Source organism: Peromyscus maniculatus, chromosome 4 (assembly GCF_049852395.1).
Source record: "Peromyscus maniculatus bairdii isolate BWxNUB_F1_BW_parent chromosome 4, HU_Pman_BW_mat_3.1, whole genome shotgun sequence".
Classification (NCBI taxonomy): Eukaryota; Metazoa; Chordata; class Mammalia; order Rodentia; family Cricetidae; genus Peromyscus; species Peromyscus maniculatus.
Window position 1 is genome coordinate 141,497,089 of NC_134855.1, and position 18,174 is coordinate 141,515,262.

Consider the following 18,174-nt stretch of genomic DNA (forward strand, 5'->3'; position numbering starts at 1 on the left):
ATAATTATATTTATGATGTTCATTAATTACATTAATTGTATTGATTTATTGCATTCATGATATTTCATCCTGATACTACTGTCCATTTGTGGGGTTTTTCCATCATACAAAACAGAGATTCTGTACTTAGAAAATCATTGCTCTATATTCCTTTCTTCTCCATCTTGAGATAACGTCTTATCTTTCTGTCTCTATGAATTTGTATATTCTATATATTTCATGTAATACAATTCTATAGTATTTGTCTTTTTTTTTTGTTTGTTTTTGTTTTTCAAGACAGAGTTTCTCTGTGTAGTTTTGCACCTTTCCTGGAACTCACTTTGTAGACCAGGCTGGCCTCGAACTCACAGAGATCTGCCTGGCTCTGCCTCCTGAGTGCTGGGATTAAAGGTGTGCGCCACCACTGCCCGGCTGTCCTTTTTTTTTTTTTTTTTTAATGTAAAAACATTTTGTGTACAACTGTAGGAGAAATGATACACAGATAGCTTGAACATAAAAACAGGTTATAATGTAAAAGTCCAGGGTTATTTTAAACAGTAAAATATTTTCTCTGTAGAAAATGGTATAAATGATAACATTTCCCAATAAGCCTTTTAAAGCCAAATAATAGCTGAATTATACATATAAATACTGATTAGATTCTGGGATATAGAAGAAACCTATCTTCATCTGTTCAGAGAGCTATGTTTTACTTAAGTTGTGTAAGTGAGATTCCTATTCATCTTCCCCTTCATTGTTTGATTTATGGCAGACATTTTTCTATAGGCTAATCCATATTCTAAAAAGATTTTAGCCTCCCCTCCTGAAAGAATGGCCAGCATTTTCTTTCATCAGCTTGATATGGTACAAATTCTTATCCTAATAGTGAAATGTTTCTCTAAATCTTGCCCAGTGATTGGGTAAAACCAAAACCTATTATAAGCCACAGTCATCCTAGGGTCTTCCCTGCTAGGTAGCCTCTCTGGTTCTGTGGGTTGCAGTCTGATTGTCCTTTGCTTTATATCTGGTATCCACTTGAGTGAGTACATACCATCCTACATGCTATTATCCTAGGCTCAAAGAGTCCCTGGGCAGCCGAAGGGAAGCTGTTCACAGTTTCCTCCCAGACTGAAACATTCCACCATGCAGGAAGCTCCTAAACAGGAAGGTAAACAACTCAAAACAACTTTGGGAAGCTCCTAAAACTGAGCAGAACCACTAGGCCCCTCCCTGCCGGAGTCAGTCATGAAAGCAGAGAGTCCCTCTCAGACCGAGCCAAGGTGCAAAGGAGACTCTCAGAGCAGACCTGGAAGAAGCAGAAACCAGCAGAGCTGCCTGGAAGAGCACTAGACAAACGGAGGTACCTGGAGAGGACAAGTCTCCACCCTGTGGAACTGTCCGCAGGCTGTGCAGTGTGCTCCGGGTTCCCATGCTGGGTGGACACTTGGTGATGTGTCCACATTGCCAAGCACCCTGTCTTGAGTCATTTCTGCTCCTGCAAGTGACCCCAATATGACCACTGGTGCATCAAATACCATCAAAGGTGGACGTTGGTGGTGTCCATGTTTTGGTCTGTCATGGGCTCCCCATATGGAGTGAGTTGACAAGTATGTTGTTGCATCTTCTCAGGAAAAGTCTTGCCACACAACAGTTTGTAGCAGAGAGGTGGGGTGCCATGGCAGATACAGGGTGCCCTGTCCCAACTATCCTTTCTGTCTGAGATCCCTGATGTCAAGATGGAGGAGGCCTGAGCTGGGGCTGGAGGAATCATGGCTTGCCACTGTCCTGAGGCTGCTGAGAAAGGGACAAGGGGGAGTGGGGGTGGGGTGGGGGATGGGGGGTTGGAGGTACTTCTGTCCGCTGTGGGCATTTTATCCCTGAATCTCTGGGCTCAGCAGTAGCTCCTTTGAGCTGCTCTGATGGAAGGCCACTGCCTGATCTAGGGTGGCCCACAGCCTGCTGCCCCTGTCCCCACCCCTACATTGCCAGTCTTGTTTTGCATTCAGATAGCTGCAGCTTCCTATTGTCATGGAGGTACTCCGCCCCCAGCCTGGGTCTTCTCACACCCCCATTATGACTCACTCGGCTACTTTGGAATGGAAATCAAGGATTTGGGAATCCTGAAGTTTGTTCCTTGACTTATTGCCATTCACCAGGTTTTTTTGTTTTGTCTTTTGAAACAGGGTCTCTCGCTCTGTAGCACTGGTTAGCCTGGAGCTCCCTGGGTAGCCCAGGTTAGCTTCTAACTTTCCTGGATTGCAGAGGTTTGCCACAACTTCCCCAACTTTTTACTACATTTATTTGTATGCAGGGAGGGGTGTGCCACAGCATGCTTGTGGAGGTTAGAGGTCAAGTTGAAAGAATAACGTCTCCCTTTCTGTTATGTGGTCCCAGAGATCAGCTTGCGTGGCAAGCACATTGCCAGCTGAGCCGGTCTGCGTGAACCATCATGTTTTAAAAGAATATGCTGTGTGCCAGGGAGATACAAAATTGAGCCAGGCATTAAGTGAGAAATCAGGTATAAGAATTTATGTGGTTTTTTTTCCCCTTCGTTTTACACATTTTATATGATATGTGTGGGTGTTTTGCCTGCATGTATGTATGTCTGTGTGCCTCTGGTGTGCCTGGTGCCTGTGGAGGCCAGCAGAGGGCGTTGGATCCCCTGGATCTGGAGTTACAGATAGATGTGAGCTGCCATGTGGGTGCTGGGACTTAAATCCCTTTTTCCCTTCTTTTCTCATGAGGTACTGGGATGCCCTGAGCTGTCTTCCAGCCCCGAGCTTATTCTCAGGTGTCAAGCATCACTAAGTGTTCATTTATATTTACCATACATGCCGAGAGGACAGATAGCGGTCAGATTGACAGAGGAGGACGGCCCTGGAGTCATGAATCTGTGCTGGGTTTGGAGGGCTGAGTAATGGCTCACAGCTCCTGGGCTGTGCTAAGTAAGCGCGTTGACAGGAACTAACTTAATCCCATCAGTGGTCCAGAGGATACTCTTGTCCCTAATTCACAAGCCCTGAGAAATTATTTACAGGAGAGGGATTTGAATCCAGACAGGCCCCTTCAGAGCCTTGCTGGCTGCCCTGTGCTCAGAGTCAGGCGCTCAAGTGGGGAAAGGCCTGCAAAGGCAGGGAGGAGAATTTGAGACGGTCGCCTGAGAACAAAGGAAGACCTTTTAGGGGTTTTGGAGATGGGGGGTGGGGACAGGGAAGTGACCTGGTCAGAATTGAAATTTCAAAAGCTCCCAGTAGCTGGAGGGTGTGGGGGATGGGAAGAGTCAGGGCCTGGAGGCTGCTGGGAGGCGGCTCCCTCCCACCCTGAAAACAGATAACTAAGGTCCCAAGGCTGGTGTTGATCTGCCCATGGAGCTACGCAGTCGCAGTCGGAGGAGCCAGGGGTGGAAGATGTCAGGAAGGTACGTGTCACAGGCCTGGGGGTCGAAGGTCTTGGACCTGAGATCAAGGGTTACGTTCGGTGGCCTGCCAAACTGGGTGGGTGGGTGGGATGTGGATGCATTCGGAGGGGGAAAGGGAATGGACTGGCTTCTGGTTGTGATCAAGTTTCGCGCTGTGGGTTCCATTTTGTTCGTGGTGTTTTTGATGTTGCGTGGTTCTGATGGCTTCCTGCAAGAGACTTTGAAAGGTCTTCTTCCCATAGGATTTGTTTCTTGGAGTTTTAGAGGCGGAAAGGGCTCATTCTTCATTTTTCTCATAAATGTCTTTCACATCCTGCTGCTGGGGATTGGAACCCAGGGCCTTGGGCATGCTGGGTAAGCACTGTACTGTTGAGCACACGGCCTTCCTTTTAAAGGTGTTAAGGATTAATCTCTCTGGGCCTGCTGCCACCCACCCGTGATCTGAGATATGGGTAGTCCAGCCTCCGAGGAGGAGGCCGGTTAGGATGATTCATTTGCAAAATGTGCATGGGTTAGTCCCGACACTCCGGAGGAAGATTGTAGGTTTGAGACCAGCTTGGGCTACACAGTCAAAACAAAATCAGGAAATAAGGGTTGGTGAGATGGCTTGGAGGGTAAGGGTGCTTGCTGCCAAGCCTGAGGACCAGAGTTCAATCCCAGGGCTCCCGTGGCAGGTGGAGAGCGCTGACTCCTGCAAATTGTCCTTTGACCTCCACAGAAGGGGGAGCACACACCGCATACACACAGACACAGACAGACAGACACACATGTATGCAACAAAAAAAAAAGTAATAAAAATGTAAATAAGTAAACAAACCAGGTGTGCTGAAGTTTCGACCTCTGGGAGGCTGAGGGAGAAGGATTATGGATTTAGACCAGTTTGGGATACAGGGTAAAAACCAAAGCAACAGCCCATGACAGGTGTGGTGACCTTTAATCCCAGGCCTGGGAGGCAGAGGCCAGCAGGTCTCTGTGAGTGTGAGACCAGCCTGGTCTACACAGAGAGTTCTAGGTCAGCCTGGGCTACATAGTGAGGCCTTATTTTTTTTTAAAAAAAAGTGTCTGGTACATGGTGAGCCTCAGCGAAGACAAGCTGTCCTCAAAGGGAACGTGGATGGTAGTGTTGTCATGACAACAGGCTGTTGCCTTAGGAAGAGGTAAAGCCCATAAAAGTTGTCTTGTACTGAGCAGGCCACATTAAGTCACCGTATTTAGTGACAAGAGAGCTCTTTTTTTTCCCTCAAGATGAGAGTCAGAATTTCTCTGTGTAGTCTTTCTAGAACTTGCTCTGTAGACCAGGCTGGTCTTGAACTCACAGAGATCCACCTGCCTCTGCTGGGTTTAATGTGTGCACCACCACCACACCACCCGGAAAGAGAACTCTTAAGAAAGATTTGCTTGTATTTATTTGGATCAGCAGACCTGGGACACTTCACGGATACAGTGGTGAACTTGAACAAACAAGTTGCTGTCCCAGAAAGCAAACTCCACAGATAATTTTAAAAGGTGCTAGCCATGGGGAAGGAAATGAAACTATGATGTGATCCCAGAGAGCCCCTGGAGGAGATGAGATGGCCTTTGGCCCTGATCTGAAGCAGGAACAAAGTTCTGATGCGATGGAAAAGATTTTCAGGACAGTAGATCCGCTTTGGGACCCCAAAGAAGGCCCAAGAGCTGGAGTGACTGACATTAACAAATAGGTGACAGAGGGGTGTTTGTATAGGAGAAATAACCTTGTATGGTTTACAGTCCGTGATTGACCTTCTGGACAGACATTTTACATAGAAACTATTCAAGATAAAAAGGCTGTTCATGGTCAAATATTTGTTGATCAACTACTATGCCCCAGGCCTGTGCCAGCACAGGGGACAAGGCCAGCGGGAGACACAAAGTCCTTTTGTACACAGATTCCAAATAATCAAAGAGAGAGAGACGCTAGGAGAGCACACTGGCTTCTAGAGCACCGGGCTGTCTCAGAACGATGGGACCGGAGTCATGGGAATGTGGTCTTTGGGGATCACAGCAGGTGCTCAGGGCCTGAAGTGGGAGCTCCGCGTGGGGAGGCTCTGCGTGGGGAGGCTGAGAGCCGGGTAAGGAGGCAGAAAGGCACTGGCCAACTTGAGCATAGGGAGAGCCGGAGAGGGCAACATCTCCTAAAATAACAGCCGCAAATGTTTGTGAAAATAGCTCCACAGTGTGTGTTTGTTTCTAGAGACAGGGTTTTTCTGTGTAGCTCAGGTTGGCCTGGAGTTCTTTATATAGACCAGGCTAGCCTCAAATTCACAGAGGTCCACTTGCCTCTGTCTTCTGAGTGCTGAGATGAAAGGTAAGCACTACCAGGCCTGACAAAGATTTGAGACAAAGTCAGCCATGCACTACTTGCTATGTAGCCCAGGCTGGCCTTAAACTCACAGATAAATGTGTAGCCCAGGCTGGCCTCAAACTGGTGATCCTCCTGCCTTTGCTTCTCCAGCCTCTTTTACAGGCATGCACTACCTACCACAGCAGCCTTATTTATCTCCTTTATGTCTGTGAGTGTTTGCTTGCATTTGTTCATGTCCCACGGCTTGGTACCCGTGGAGGCCAAAAAGACGGTGTCAGACCCCCTGGAACTGGAATTACAGAAAGTTGTGAGCCACCACATGGGTGCTGAGAACCAAAGCTGTATCCTCTGCCAGGGCATCCCGTGCTTCCAAACACTGAGCCATGTCTCCTGCCCTTCGGGTAATTATTTTAGATGCTTGTGGGCCATCTGTCTCTGCAGGTGCCTGGCCTCCTGTGGGCACAGAACAGCAGCCAGACAGGATTCCAAGTGGATAGACACATTTTTGCATCCCCGGCACAGTCTCATGCAGCCCAGGCTTGCCTTGAACTCCTGCTCTCGGACCAGTTTGAACCGAACCCTTCCCTCCCACAGCCTGAATGCAGGGATCACAGACGTGTGCCACCACACCTCAGTCTGAGCCCTGCTTTTTTGAGACAGAATCTGAATATGTTGCTCAGGCTTACCTTCAGGCTCTCATCCTCTTGCTTCTGCCTCCTAAGTGACAGGAAGCAGAGGCCTGCATCCTTGAGCCTGATCGCCTAGGAAGTGGTGAGCAGGCGGGCGACATGTCACCTTGTGGATAGGATCCCAGTAGCCGCTGGCCATGCCTCATTCCTGGGTTCTGCTGGCCCAGAGAACTGAAGCAGTGTCCTCAGGTGCCTCAGAGGAGAGTGAGGGAGTACAGACTAGCAGGTAGAAGGGAGAGATCCTGGACCAGAGTTGGAGCTTGGCAGGCAAGAGGAGGCTGGCTGGGGCTTGTTGGCTCTCGGGTCCCAGGATTCAGGGACTCTGAGAAATCGCATCCGCAAGGCCATGTGTTTCACACCATAGGTTTCTGGAACCAAGAAGGCTTCCAGGTGGTAATCAGGTAGGAAAGGCTCTCAGGAATGCAGATCTGGGTTTTTGTTCATCAGGAGACCTGGAGAGGATGGGGGAATGCAACCTGGTGTTGTCTCTGAGAACAGAAATGCCATCCGGCTTTCCTGGAAATTGGGAAGCCGAAGATGAGGCCTGGAGTCGGAGGAAGCGTGTGTGTGTGTGTGTGTGTGTGTGTGTGTGTGTGTGTGTGTGTGTGTGTGTTCCTGAGGGCATCATCCTCACTGGAGTGGAAGGGAACTGCTGAGGGTTTGTGAGAACAGCAGTAGCAGTGACTGTGTTGGAGCATCAGTGCTCGCTCGGAGTAGACATCTTGTTATTTGTCTCATCTTCCAGACAACATTACGGTACTTGTGCTCTAGATGAGCCATGGACATTATTTGGGATTCTGCAGCTGGCAGAAAGAACCAGAGACAGGCCTAAGGAGGAGCTAAGGTCCTGTGCATACATGTCCATCTATCTCTTCCTCCCCGCTTCCTTCCTTCCTTGGCAGGGTCTCACATGGCTGGCCTTGAACTCACAGTGTAGCCAGGATGACTTGGAACTCCAGAGCCTCTGAATCCACCTCCCAAGTGCTGGGATTACAAGTATTTAGCACCACATCTGGTTTATGTGGTTAGTGCTGGGGTTAGGATCTCTGTGCCCACTGGGCAAGCTCTCCGGTACTGAGGCCCATCGCCAGCCTTCCTTTTTATCCATCTTTCATGGAGTTTTCCTTGGCAGTAGAACCAGGGCTGGTGCCGACTGGATGTGGAGGAGAGTGGGGACGGGAAGAATAGAATGTCCTGGGCTATTCGGACTCAGTCACAGCCGAATGGCTAACGCAGTGATCATGTCTCCAAGCAAGGCCCTCAGAACCTCACGGAATAACAGTTGATCTGCCAAGCTCAGTCCCACCCTAGGGCCCTTGTATGTGCTTCCTGTGCCCATTTTCAGCTCCAGTGTCCCCGCCTTCTTGGAAACAGTGCTACCTTTCTGGAGCAGACCCCTCCCCCATGTCATTCCTCTGTCCCTGTCCCCTGCTCCTCTTTATTTACACTCCTTTGCCTCAATTTGATGTTTTATCTTATGTGTGGATTTCTTTATTCCTCCATTGTCTCTTTTGTTCAGCTGTCGGGTCCCTCCAAGCGGCATCAACAGACACACAGCAGGCCTGGCACTGACAGGCTGGGGCACGTAGTGTGTATCTGTGGCTGCCTGGAGACTAGCAAGCATGTCCTCTAGCTGGGGAGAGGTTTGACCGGGTATTTGGAATCTTCTCTGGCTGTGGGTGAAATTATTACGTAAAAAGGTTTTTGGTTTTTCGAGACAGGGTTTCTCTGTGTAGTTTTGGTGCCTGTCCTGGATCTCACTCTGTAGACCAGGCTGGCCTCGAACTCACAGAGATCCACCTGCCTCTGCCTCCTGAGTGCTGGGATTAAAGGTGTGCACCACCACTGCCCGGCAGGTTTTTGGATTTTAATTGTTTTTCTGAGACAGGGTTTCCCTTTGTAACAGCCCTGGCTGTCCTGGAACTCGATCTGTAGACCAGGTTGGTCTCGAACTCAGACATATCTGCCTTCCTAGTGAGGAGATTAAAGTCGTGCGTGCGCCACTACCGCCTGGCTCCCATATCAAGTTTTTTTTTTTGAGCTGAGGATCGAACCCAGGGTCTTATATCAAGTTTTGAAATTATATTTTTATTTATGGTGTGCTTGTGTGTGTGTGTGTGTGTGTGTGTGTGTGTGTGTGTTTGCGTGTTTGCGCGCGTGCATGTGCCACGGCACACAAGTAGAGATCAGAGGACAGCTTACAAGAGCCTGTTCTTGCTTGCCGCCATGTTGGTCCCATGAGTTCAGCTCATGGCTTGATTGCAGATGACTTTACCCACTGACCCACCTCACCAGCTTCCAGTAAAATAAAAAGTTTTTTTTTTTTTAATACTTATTTCTGTGTGACTGTACGTGGGACCATGTGTGCCAGGGCACACATCTAGAGGTCAGAGGGTAACATAAAGGACTTGGTGTGGTTCTTTTCTTCCCCTCGGGGGTCAAATTCAGGTCACTAGTCTTGGTAGGAAGTACCCTTAGGTGCTGAGCCATCTCTTGGGACATTCATGTAGAGAAACTTTGTGTGTGTGTGTGTGTGTGTGTGTGTGTGTGTGTGTGTGTGTGTGTGTGTGTTTCAAGATAGGGTTTCTCTGTGTAGCTTTGGAGTCTGTCCTGGAACTCACTCTGTAGCCCAGGCTGGCCTTGAACTCACTCTGTAGATCTGGCTGGTCTCCACCCCAACTGCCTCTGCCCCCCAAATTCTGAGATTAAAGACGTGTGCCATTACCACCGTCTGTCGACATTTTGTTATTATTTTTTTTTAAGTACACATGTATGCGATCGTATGCGCTTGCTGGAGTGTGTGTGCAGGTCAGAGGACAGCTTCCATCATGTGGTCCTGGGAATTGAATGCAGGTCCTCAGTTTACCGCAAGGACCTTTACCTCCGGAGCCCTCTTGCTGGCCTGGAGGGGAAACTGTGAGATTGAGCCAAACAGGCCAGAAACTGGACCCGGACTGCCTTTGTGCTCTAGCTACCAGGGCTAGGGTCCATGGGAGGGTGGCATTCCGACTTCTAGGTGGGTGTCGTGACTGCTCCCTTGTGCAGATGAGGAAATCTAGGCAGGGAGAATTGTGGACCTTGGGCAAGGCCTTGCAGCTGGTGAGTGGAGCAGCTGGGATTCACACTGTCAGTCTGGTGCTGGCAGCCACACACTCAACCACTGAACCATTCTGCCTCTTGATGTGGGGAAGAAAGGAAGGAGTGAATGAACGAACGCTGCCCGAGAATCGGGCCATGGCTGAGCTGGGGGGAAGAGTAAGACCTCGAGTGTCTGTCTGCCAGGAATCCTCTCTCTTATTTTTGCTGTGCTGAGGACAGAACCCAGGGCCTATCCTACCCCTGAGCTACATCCTTGGCCTTTGGGTTTTGGAGACAGGATCTTGCTATGTAGCCCAAGCTGGCCTTGAACTTAGCCTCCCAAATGAAAGAATTACAGACATGCTTCCCCATACCAGGATTTTGAGGAGTCCTTTCTGAAACTAGAAGGAAGGAAGAGACGACGGGCATGCTGAGGTCCGGAGTGGGAAGTGGCTTAGTGTTTTGAGGTGGGTCTGGGAAGCAGAGAGACGAGCTGAGAGGAGGAGGTCCAGAGCAGAGATGGAGGCCGAGTGCAAAGGCCAGAGGAGGGGTGCAGGATGTGGCAGCAGGTGGAAAGAGCAGATGGGCACACAGTGGAGTGAGCCACGGAAGGAGAAGGAGATGAAACTAGATGGGCATGGTACCCAGCTGGTGAGGATGGGCGTTCGGTCAGTTGTAAGACTTGGCTTTTGCTCTTAGAGGGGTGGGATCAGGGAAAGAATCATGGATTTTTGAGGAGGGCAGGACCTGGACAAGGGCTGCTGGCCTCCTGGGTGGTGTACCGTGTGTATGTATGTTCTCAGAATTTGCAGGGACCGGGGCAGAGGTTTTGGTAGGAGATTGTGGCAAGCGCCTACTCATCTATTTATTTACTTATTTATTTATCTGTGTGTTTATTTATTTACTTGAGTCAGGGTCTCTCTATGTAGCCCTGGCTGTCCTAGAACTTGATATGTAGACCAGTCTAGCCTCAAACTCACAGAGGTCTACCTGCCTCTGCCTTCCTAATGCTGGAATTCAAAGTGTGTGTTACCATTCCTGGCTCTGTTGTTTTGTTTGGGGTACTTGGGGATGGGATTTGGGCCTTTTTGTCTGCCTGTTACACCCCCGTGGGTAGATAGATGATGGTTTATAGATTTTAATAATCCAAGACCAGCACTAGGTTCAATTTGGGGCACCATGGAGAAGGATTCAGAAGAGGACTTGAGCTCAGTGAAAGCCCCAGATCAGCACAGGCCTCCCAGCTTCAGTCCTGCTGACATTGAAGTGGACTGCTTCTCTGGTAGGCAGGCCGTCCTGTGTAGTGCAGGGTGACACACAGTATCCCCGGACTCTCCCTATTACATCCCCGGGGCACCCACACTCCCTGCTCCTAGATGTGACAGTCCAGAACCTCTCCAGAGATTACCACGCAGCCTTTGGGAGGCAAATGTTTTCCTCCATTGAAAACCGATGGTCCAGTGGGAAGGGGAGACAAACGGTGAAGCAATTGGAACGGCAGAGAAGCAGGTTTGGGTAACACTGAATCGCCCTCCTTCTTTGTTTTGACCCTGTGCCATTCACACACACACACACACACACACACACACACACCCCACACCTGTGCTGTCGGCCATCTGCCTGATGGGGCACAGGCTGTTCCTCCTACCACCTGCCCTTTGCCCCAACCCATTGTATTTTCCCTCTTGCCAGCCCTTTCTAGAAAGAGGTAAACACACACACACACACACACACACACACACACACACACGCACGCACTCACGCATGCACACAAACACACACACACACACACACACACACACGCACACGCACACATGCACACACTCCCCCCAGGGCAGACATCTTGTCCTAGGAAGGGACAAGTTCTGTCGGCCTCTTTGTGGCTGGAACAGGAGGATGCTGTCAGTTTCATCCTTGAAGGTGAGCCCCGCTGTCACTGTCCCCAAGGATGACTCTGGTTCTAACTGGCCAAACAGAAACAGTGCAAAACCAAGGTATTTTAAACACCACCTCTGCCTCCATCTGTCCCCATCATTCCATACAACAGACAAGAAGCCTGCTGCTTGCCTTCTTGCCCAAGGCAGATAAGTCCAGGGCGCTGCTTCCTAGTCGCTGCCTAAGCTATCTTGGGCTGCAGCTTGCAGAGGCTGCTCCTCCTGCTGCTGCCTGGCTGCTGGCCAGAGGCTTTGAGGACCATCTCAGGGAGGCCTGGCCGGGCTAAGTGAGGTGCAGGAGAGGGAGGGAGGGAAGGTGGACCAGCCTTCCCCTCCTCCAAGGCTAGCTGTCTTGACATTGCATGGCTTCCTGGAAGCCGGATTCTGACCTTGTAAGACCCACAGCACTGAGCTACATGAACAAAAGCTTCTTTTCACTTTTTATTCTGAGACAAGGTCTCACTAAGGCTGGCCCTGACTTTCCATTCTTCTAATTCAGCCCCTCACTCCAGCCAGGAGCTGGGATTACAGGCCTGTACCGCCAGACTTAGTGACATGTTTTAATATAATTTTATTAGCTCATTACTTATTAATATCATCGAGGAGTCTACTTGTTTAGGCCTGCGCCGGCTTTTCAGTGTAGAAGCATGGTGGTTGTTTTTTTTCCCTTTTCTTGCATTGTCACGGACTCCCAGCCTCAGCACAAAGTGCATTCTGGGTCTCCCACTTCCCAGCAGTGTGGGGGCCATCCACAGTGTTTTTACTGCATCTCTGGTTCCTACTCACTGGACGTCAGCAGCCAGCTCTTCTCCAGTCGTGACAGCCGAGAAGTCTCTAATTGTCACCTAGGTAGGGGGACAAAGTGGCATCTGTTGGAACGCACAGATTTTAAGAACTATAGAAGCCTCATTTGAGGTGGCAGTCTAGCAAGGGTTTGTACAGGAAAGGGTGCTTCCCCTGGGCCTCATCTGTAATGCATCAGTTGAGTCCGATGTCTCCCAGCTCCGTGACCCACCTAAGGGTGGATCTCTTTTTTTAACAATTCATTTTTATTTTATGTGCACTGGTGTTTTGCCTACATATATGGTATGACTGTCTGAGGGTGTCGGATCCCCTGGAACTGGAGTTACAGTCAGTTGTGAGCTGCCATGTAGGTGCTGAGATTTGAACCCGGGTCCTCTGGTCCTGTGCTCTCAACCTCTGAGCCCTCTCCCCAGCCCAAGAGAGAAAGAAAAAGGGCTTGCCATTGCAGCCTCAGCTCAGCCTCACTTCTGCGTCTCTTTCCAGAGGCCAAAGCAATCCAGGGTGACCACTGGGTTGGAGGTCGCTGTGTGACCTTGAGCTGCACCCATTGCTTCTCTGGGCCTGGGTCAGGGTCTGAAGCCAATCCTTGCCCTGATGCAGTTAGCCTGTGCAGCACAGATGTGGCAGCCCAGCACGGAGGCGAGCACAGGGTGGCGTTCAGAAGTGTTCTCTGTTTCTTGCCTATCAGCCACATTCCATCAAGCCCAGGATCAGCCTTCGTCGGCAGGCGGGCCCCAGGCTTCCTCCTCCATCCGTGTCCTTCCCAGGATCCTGTCTGTACCCTACCTTTGTCTCTGTCTCCAGCCCAGTTACATTTCCCAGATAACCTCGGACAAGCCTGAACGGCTGCGGCATTCCACAAACAAAGCTGCCCCCATAGGTCGCCCGGTGCAGGCCGGCAGCTTCCTGCTCTTTGCCCCAGAAAACAGTCCAAGCGATCAGATGCAGGGAGAGAGGGAGGGAGAGAAGGGAGCCGGCGTGTGTGTGTGTGTGTGTGTGTGTGTGTGTGTGTGTGTGTGCGTGTGTGTGTGCTGCAATTGCTCATTCAACAAGCTTTAATCTGGGGTGTCCATGAGCGCCCAGCCGTGTATGTGTTTTCCTTCTCCAGTGGTGAAGTTAGGAGCCCATGAGCTCCATCGGCAACCCGTGTGGTGTTTATTCACCTAAAGCAGTATTTCCTCTGGGCAATGGTGAAGGCCGCTGCCACAGGAATGGGAGGGAGAGGAGAATGTGCCCGGATCAGGCCTCTAGTTCCCCATTTGGTCCCAGCAAGGTTTCCCTCCCCCGTAAGAGCTGACTCCTCCCTTGGGGCGAGGCCAGGCCTGCTGTCCTGAGAGCCTTTGTCAGGCCTCGTGGCTCTGGAGATGTCTTCTCTGCGTCTTGGCCTCAGCCTGTTAAAACAACAGAATCCTGTCTCCTTTCCAAAGCCAGGCCTCTTCCCTGCAGTAATGTGTTTAGATTCCTGGCTGGGTGGAGAGCCTGATAGCAGATCCTCAGCCAGGGAGAATGCAGGCCGGCCTGCTGGGCATCTGTTGTCCTTGGGGGGCAGGGAGAGCAGGCAAACAGCTCAGCTCTTCAGTTTCTTTGAGGAATGGAGGGGAGGCAGGAATGAGCCCTAATTTCAGGGGCTGAGGAGACTTTATTGCTTCCTGGGTCCGCCTCCTGGTGTCTGGCTGCCTCAACTCCAGCCTCTAAAGGAAGGTGTTAGCATCTGTTTTTTTGTTTGTTTGTTTTTGTTTTTGAAAAATATATTTTGTTAATTAAGGATGTTGTTGCTTAAAAAATAACCAAAGACTAGGAGAGAGGCTCCTAGACAGTCTCAGATTCTTCTCTTTGCTTTTTCTACAAATGCAGCTTTTAGGAAGAAACAGGCATTGACCTCCCACCCGGCACTATTGAAACGAGGAGAATTATAAGCAGGTCTGAGAAACTAGTTAATATTTTACTGGGGAGCAGAGCCAGGGGTTGGGGGAGCGGGAGGAATTGCCAAGTGTAAGGCTGTGTGTGAAATCGCCGTTCCATCTGCCTTAGGGGACGAGAAGAAGCAGTTCTCTGTGGAAATAAATTGAAGCAAGAGCCTTATGAAGCCCAGGGGATTTGTCTGCCCACCAAACAGGGGCCCAGTTCCCCCCCAGAACACACATACAGGGGCAATTGTGGCAGAAGGGCTAACCTGTGGGTGTGTAGGCCTGACTATAATGAAGGTTCTTGTTTCCTGGCTGGGCTTGACATCTTTCTCTGTCCCTCTGGATTTAAATGGCTTCTCAGACACTGCCTGTGTGCCCTGGATTCAGAAGGTCCACGCCTCCTTGGGAAGCAGAGGCGAGACAGCAGTTAGCTAGCTAGCTCTCCCTCTCTTTCTGCATCTGCCCGGAGAGCTGCAGCTGGTATTTTTCCACAGGCCTTTTCTGCAATCTCAGGGCCTAGTTTTTCCCAGCGAGGCCCAGAGTCCGAGAGAGGGTTAACAGGCAGGAAGCTGAAGGCATCGCGCAGGCTAATACGGAAGTCAGATTTTTGTTTAACTGACAGGTTTAGCAGGCCTCATCGGTGGGGGAGGGAGCTGGGAAGGGAGGTCTGTAGATGGAGGCATGTGGCCTGCCAGCAACGCATTTGGCTTTTCTTAGGGTAAGCCCGGAGAGGGGTCCCCCCCTCCTTGCCATCCTGACAGAGAGACCCTTTTGGTTTTCCTTTGAGGGCTGCCAGGGGGGTGGTGAGAGGCTGTAGACTCCCAGCCTTGCAAATGGCTCTCTGGGCCTGCTCTCTCCAGCAGGCCCTCTGACCATGACTAGGCAAACCTGACCACTCCTCCCCACAGCAGCGGCTCCTCTCAGCTCTCACGAACCTGGCTGCCCCTTGCTGATTTGTTGGGGGCCTCCCTTGGGCTGCCTGTGCCCCCCCTCTCCCCTCAGAGGCCCGCATCTGGCCTTGTCCCTGTCTCCCTAGGGCTTTCCACCCCTCAGCTCGGCTTTCTCCTTTGAGACCCACGCAGGCTGGCTTGTTCTAGAAAACGGCCGGCTTGCCTCCTTAGCAAAGGACTTCTGTGTGGGGGCAGGTGTGGATGAGTCCTCCAGCCCACCCCAAAAGGGCTCTTCCCAGTGACATCCTGGCCTCAGGCTTCGCTGGAGCAGGTCAGGCCGGCTGCACAGGTTTGCCAGGAGCGGGGAATCTCGCCAGGGGGTGGGAGAAGTGCGTGCGGGGGGCCCTTTCCCAAGTTTTTCTTCCTGCAAAAGGCCTAGCTTGGCCTGTCTTTTTCTATGCACAGGATGGCTCTTGCTCACCCGAGCCTCACAAAGATAATCGCTCAGGAAGTGTTTCAGCCAATCCGCGGCGGCTTTACACTCCGACTGGCCGGGGCAGCCAATCGGGGATGAGCTTTTATTAGGCGGCCAGATCATCAGCCGAAGTGCCAAACCCTTTTTCTGTGAGAACTAGGAGCCTGTCCTCCATGTTTTATAAGTATTGACATTACACAGTTAACAATGCATCCACAGAGGTAAGCTCGGCTTTTTAACCATCTTTTCCCCCCTCCCTCGGAGTCATCCGACTTGTGGACTAGCAGTGTGATTTCTCTGTAGCCTGGCTCTGCCACACTCATCCCCCCAGAGCACTTAGGCTAACTTGGGACTGTTTAGAGAGATTTTTTTTTTCCTTTCTTGGGTCACATGGCTAAGTAGCCATTAGCCATAGCTTGATTTTACAGGCTGATGAGGGCCTGGGACACCTTTACTCTGACCAGGACATAGAATTTCTGGAATAGTTTGAAGCTAGATCCTGGTGTGCCAAAAGAGTAGCTATTATTTTATCCCCTGCTTTTTTTTTCCCCTCCCTTCCTCTGCCTCTCTCCCTCTCTCCCTCTCTGAACAGTCCCCCCCCCCCCACCCCTGCACTATTGTCCGCTCTCACATGCCTGCTGGGGGAAGAAAATGGAAGGTAAGCCAGAAGGTCTTCTCCCAGCACTCTTCAGGACTGCGTGTGGCAGAGAGCAGAGCAGGCAAGCCTGCTTGCTTCTCCAGAGAGGTTCTGGGAAAGGCTGGGCTAAGTTCTGACAAGAGAGGATGTGTGTTTGTTTGCAACAGAACCCAGGCCTGAGCAAGAGCAGTGCTCAGGGAGCCAGGCTGGCTCCTGGGCCTAGGTGGGTGGTGGCGTGTGGACTCTTCTCCTCCTCTCCAGGACTTCGCACTTACAGCTCCATTGTTCAGCCTTTTTTCCTGACTTAGCTTTGGTACAGAGTGTTCTTCAAGTCAGCCTACAGCCAGCAAATGGTTCTGAAAGTGTTTTCTAGCCTCTGAGGGAGTTTTTGGAGTAGGGATGGTGCCTGGGGGGCGGGGTGGGAGTGGGGATGGGGAGAGATTCGGAATAACATCCTGAAGGAAAAAAACCTGGGAGGACTCTCACTCCTCTAGCTTTCTACCCTTGCATGATTTTTCCATGAGCTGATGTTTATTTTATCCTCGCTGTCTTCCCCCTCTTTTTTTTTTGTAAAAATCATTATATCATCTTCTGGCCTCTGATAACAGTGTAGAGGACATAAGATCATACCTGAGGCTCATGACAGCATCCTCTACCCAGTTGCTGGGTTGTGTGGTGGTGGTGGTGGTGGTGGTGGTGGTGGTGGTGGTGGTGCTGGTGCGCGTTTTAATAATACCATGTAACTGTTTACAAAAAAATTTCCTTTTTGATCAAGTCCCAAATCTGCCAGCTTGCTCTCTCTTCCTAACTGGAAAAGTGAGACGGATGTTGGGTAAGTAAAGCAATCCATCTCCTCTGGCTGTGTGGCAAGAGTTCGGTGAACATTGGGGGGTCTGTTGTAATGGGAGGTGGTGGCTTCTAAGAGTGTCTTGAGTTTAGCCGATGGCTGAGATCCACGGTTGTTCCTGCTAACCTGCAGCTAGGACTGGAGATCTCACTTCCTGTTTACCTTCAGCTGGGGAGGAATTGCTGGGTTCATTGTGACTTGCAGCTGGACCTTGAATTGTGTCTGGCCCCTCTGAACTCTGGGTAGGTGATCTGCTTGTGAAATGTGAGCAAAACTGTTTGTTCTTAGGGGTTCCAGAGCCCTACACACGGGATATGTGCCTGTGTGTGTGCGCCTTGTGTTGTCATATGGAAGTTTTAGGGGGTTTACATCTAATACAGAATCCTAGCCACTCCTAAACTAGGTTTGGCCTGGGACTCGCTGACCACCCGTTTTAGCCTTTGCTCCCCCAAGCCTGGTCCACGCTTCTCTGTGCATGTTGGCTTTGCGTTTGTCCTAATTTTAAAGGGTGCAGCTGGAATTTTAAAGTGACAAAAGTCGACTTTCTCTTAGCATTTATCTTCAGGGTCTGCCTGGAAGCGCACCACGTACATTTCCAGCTTTGAGACCCATCCGGCCTGCATGGAATGCTGCCCCTGTGTGCAGTGGTGGTCTCAGGCCAACTTCCCAGGCTCACTGATCTTTTTCCTTTAGTGTTCAAGCAACTCAGCCTTTGACATCAGTTGAAAAAGGTTCATTTAGTAAAGAGATACGGACTAAATTATCAACTGGGCAGTCTGGGTGAGGCAGGCCAGCCTCTCTGAAGTCAAAATACAGATGGGGGGTGTTCTTTAACCAGTGCCACTGCCCACACAAGTTCTGCTGCTCTCTTTCTTATCTGGTTGCTGTAAATGGAAATTACAAACTGAGGTTCTTGTGGTCTTCCCCAGAACCAGTGGCTAATCATAAGCCTCCTGGTTTGCCTCTTCCAGTATTTGCATAACTTGTCAGGCTAGAAGGAAACTGAGGGCAAAGCGATTGTCCTCTAAAAGCTTGCATTAAAATGGCTCCCACCGGTTTGGAAAGCCAGGATCTGTTTGTGAGTGTGAGCCCCAGCTAATTTCCCAGCCCTGGTTCAAGCTGGCTGATTTTCCTCATGGCCACCACCATGCCCGGGTTGGTAAAAAGTTAATTGCTTTTGAAGTAGTAGCATT

General features: G+C 50.5%; 1 protein-coding gene and 1 long non-coding RNA gene across 13 annotated transcripts in view; one reads left to right on the forward strand and one right to left on the reverse strand.

Moving 5' to 3' along the window:
- Positions 1 to 11,972: 11,972 nt before the first annotated feature.
- On the reverse strand, positions 11,973 to 13,377 carry LOC143273067 (uncharacterized). The gene is made up of 2 exons (XR_013050938.1): positions 12,666 to 13,377; positions 11,973 to 12,266 (listed from the first exon to the last, which is right to left on the reverse strand). It is a non-coding gene; the product is annotated as an uncharacterized LOC143273067 (long non-coding RNA).
- A 1,373-nt stretch (positions 13,378 to 14,750) lies between these two features.
- The window catches only part of Zmynd8 (zinc finger MYND-type containing 8), a 102,126-nt gene continuing 98,702 nt past the window's right edge, over positions 14,751 to 18,174 (forward strand). For 4 of the 12 annotated variants that reach the window (XM_006991128.4, XM_016009398.3, XM_076571158.1 and 1 more), the window contains exon 1: positions 15,469 to 15,718. In XM_006991128.4, coding sequence (XP_006991190.3) covers positions 15,705 to 15,718 — 14 coding nt within the window. In that variant the 5' untranslated portion in view covers positions 15,469 to 15,704. Of the gene's footprint in view, positions 14,851 to 15,465; positions 15,719 to 16,864; positions 16,967 to 18,174 lie in introns of those variants that run through there. The other 8 variants (XM_076571155.1, XM_016009397.3, XM_042276822.2 and 5 more) reach the window with 7 other exon arrangements.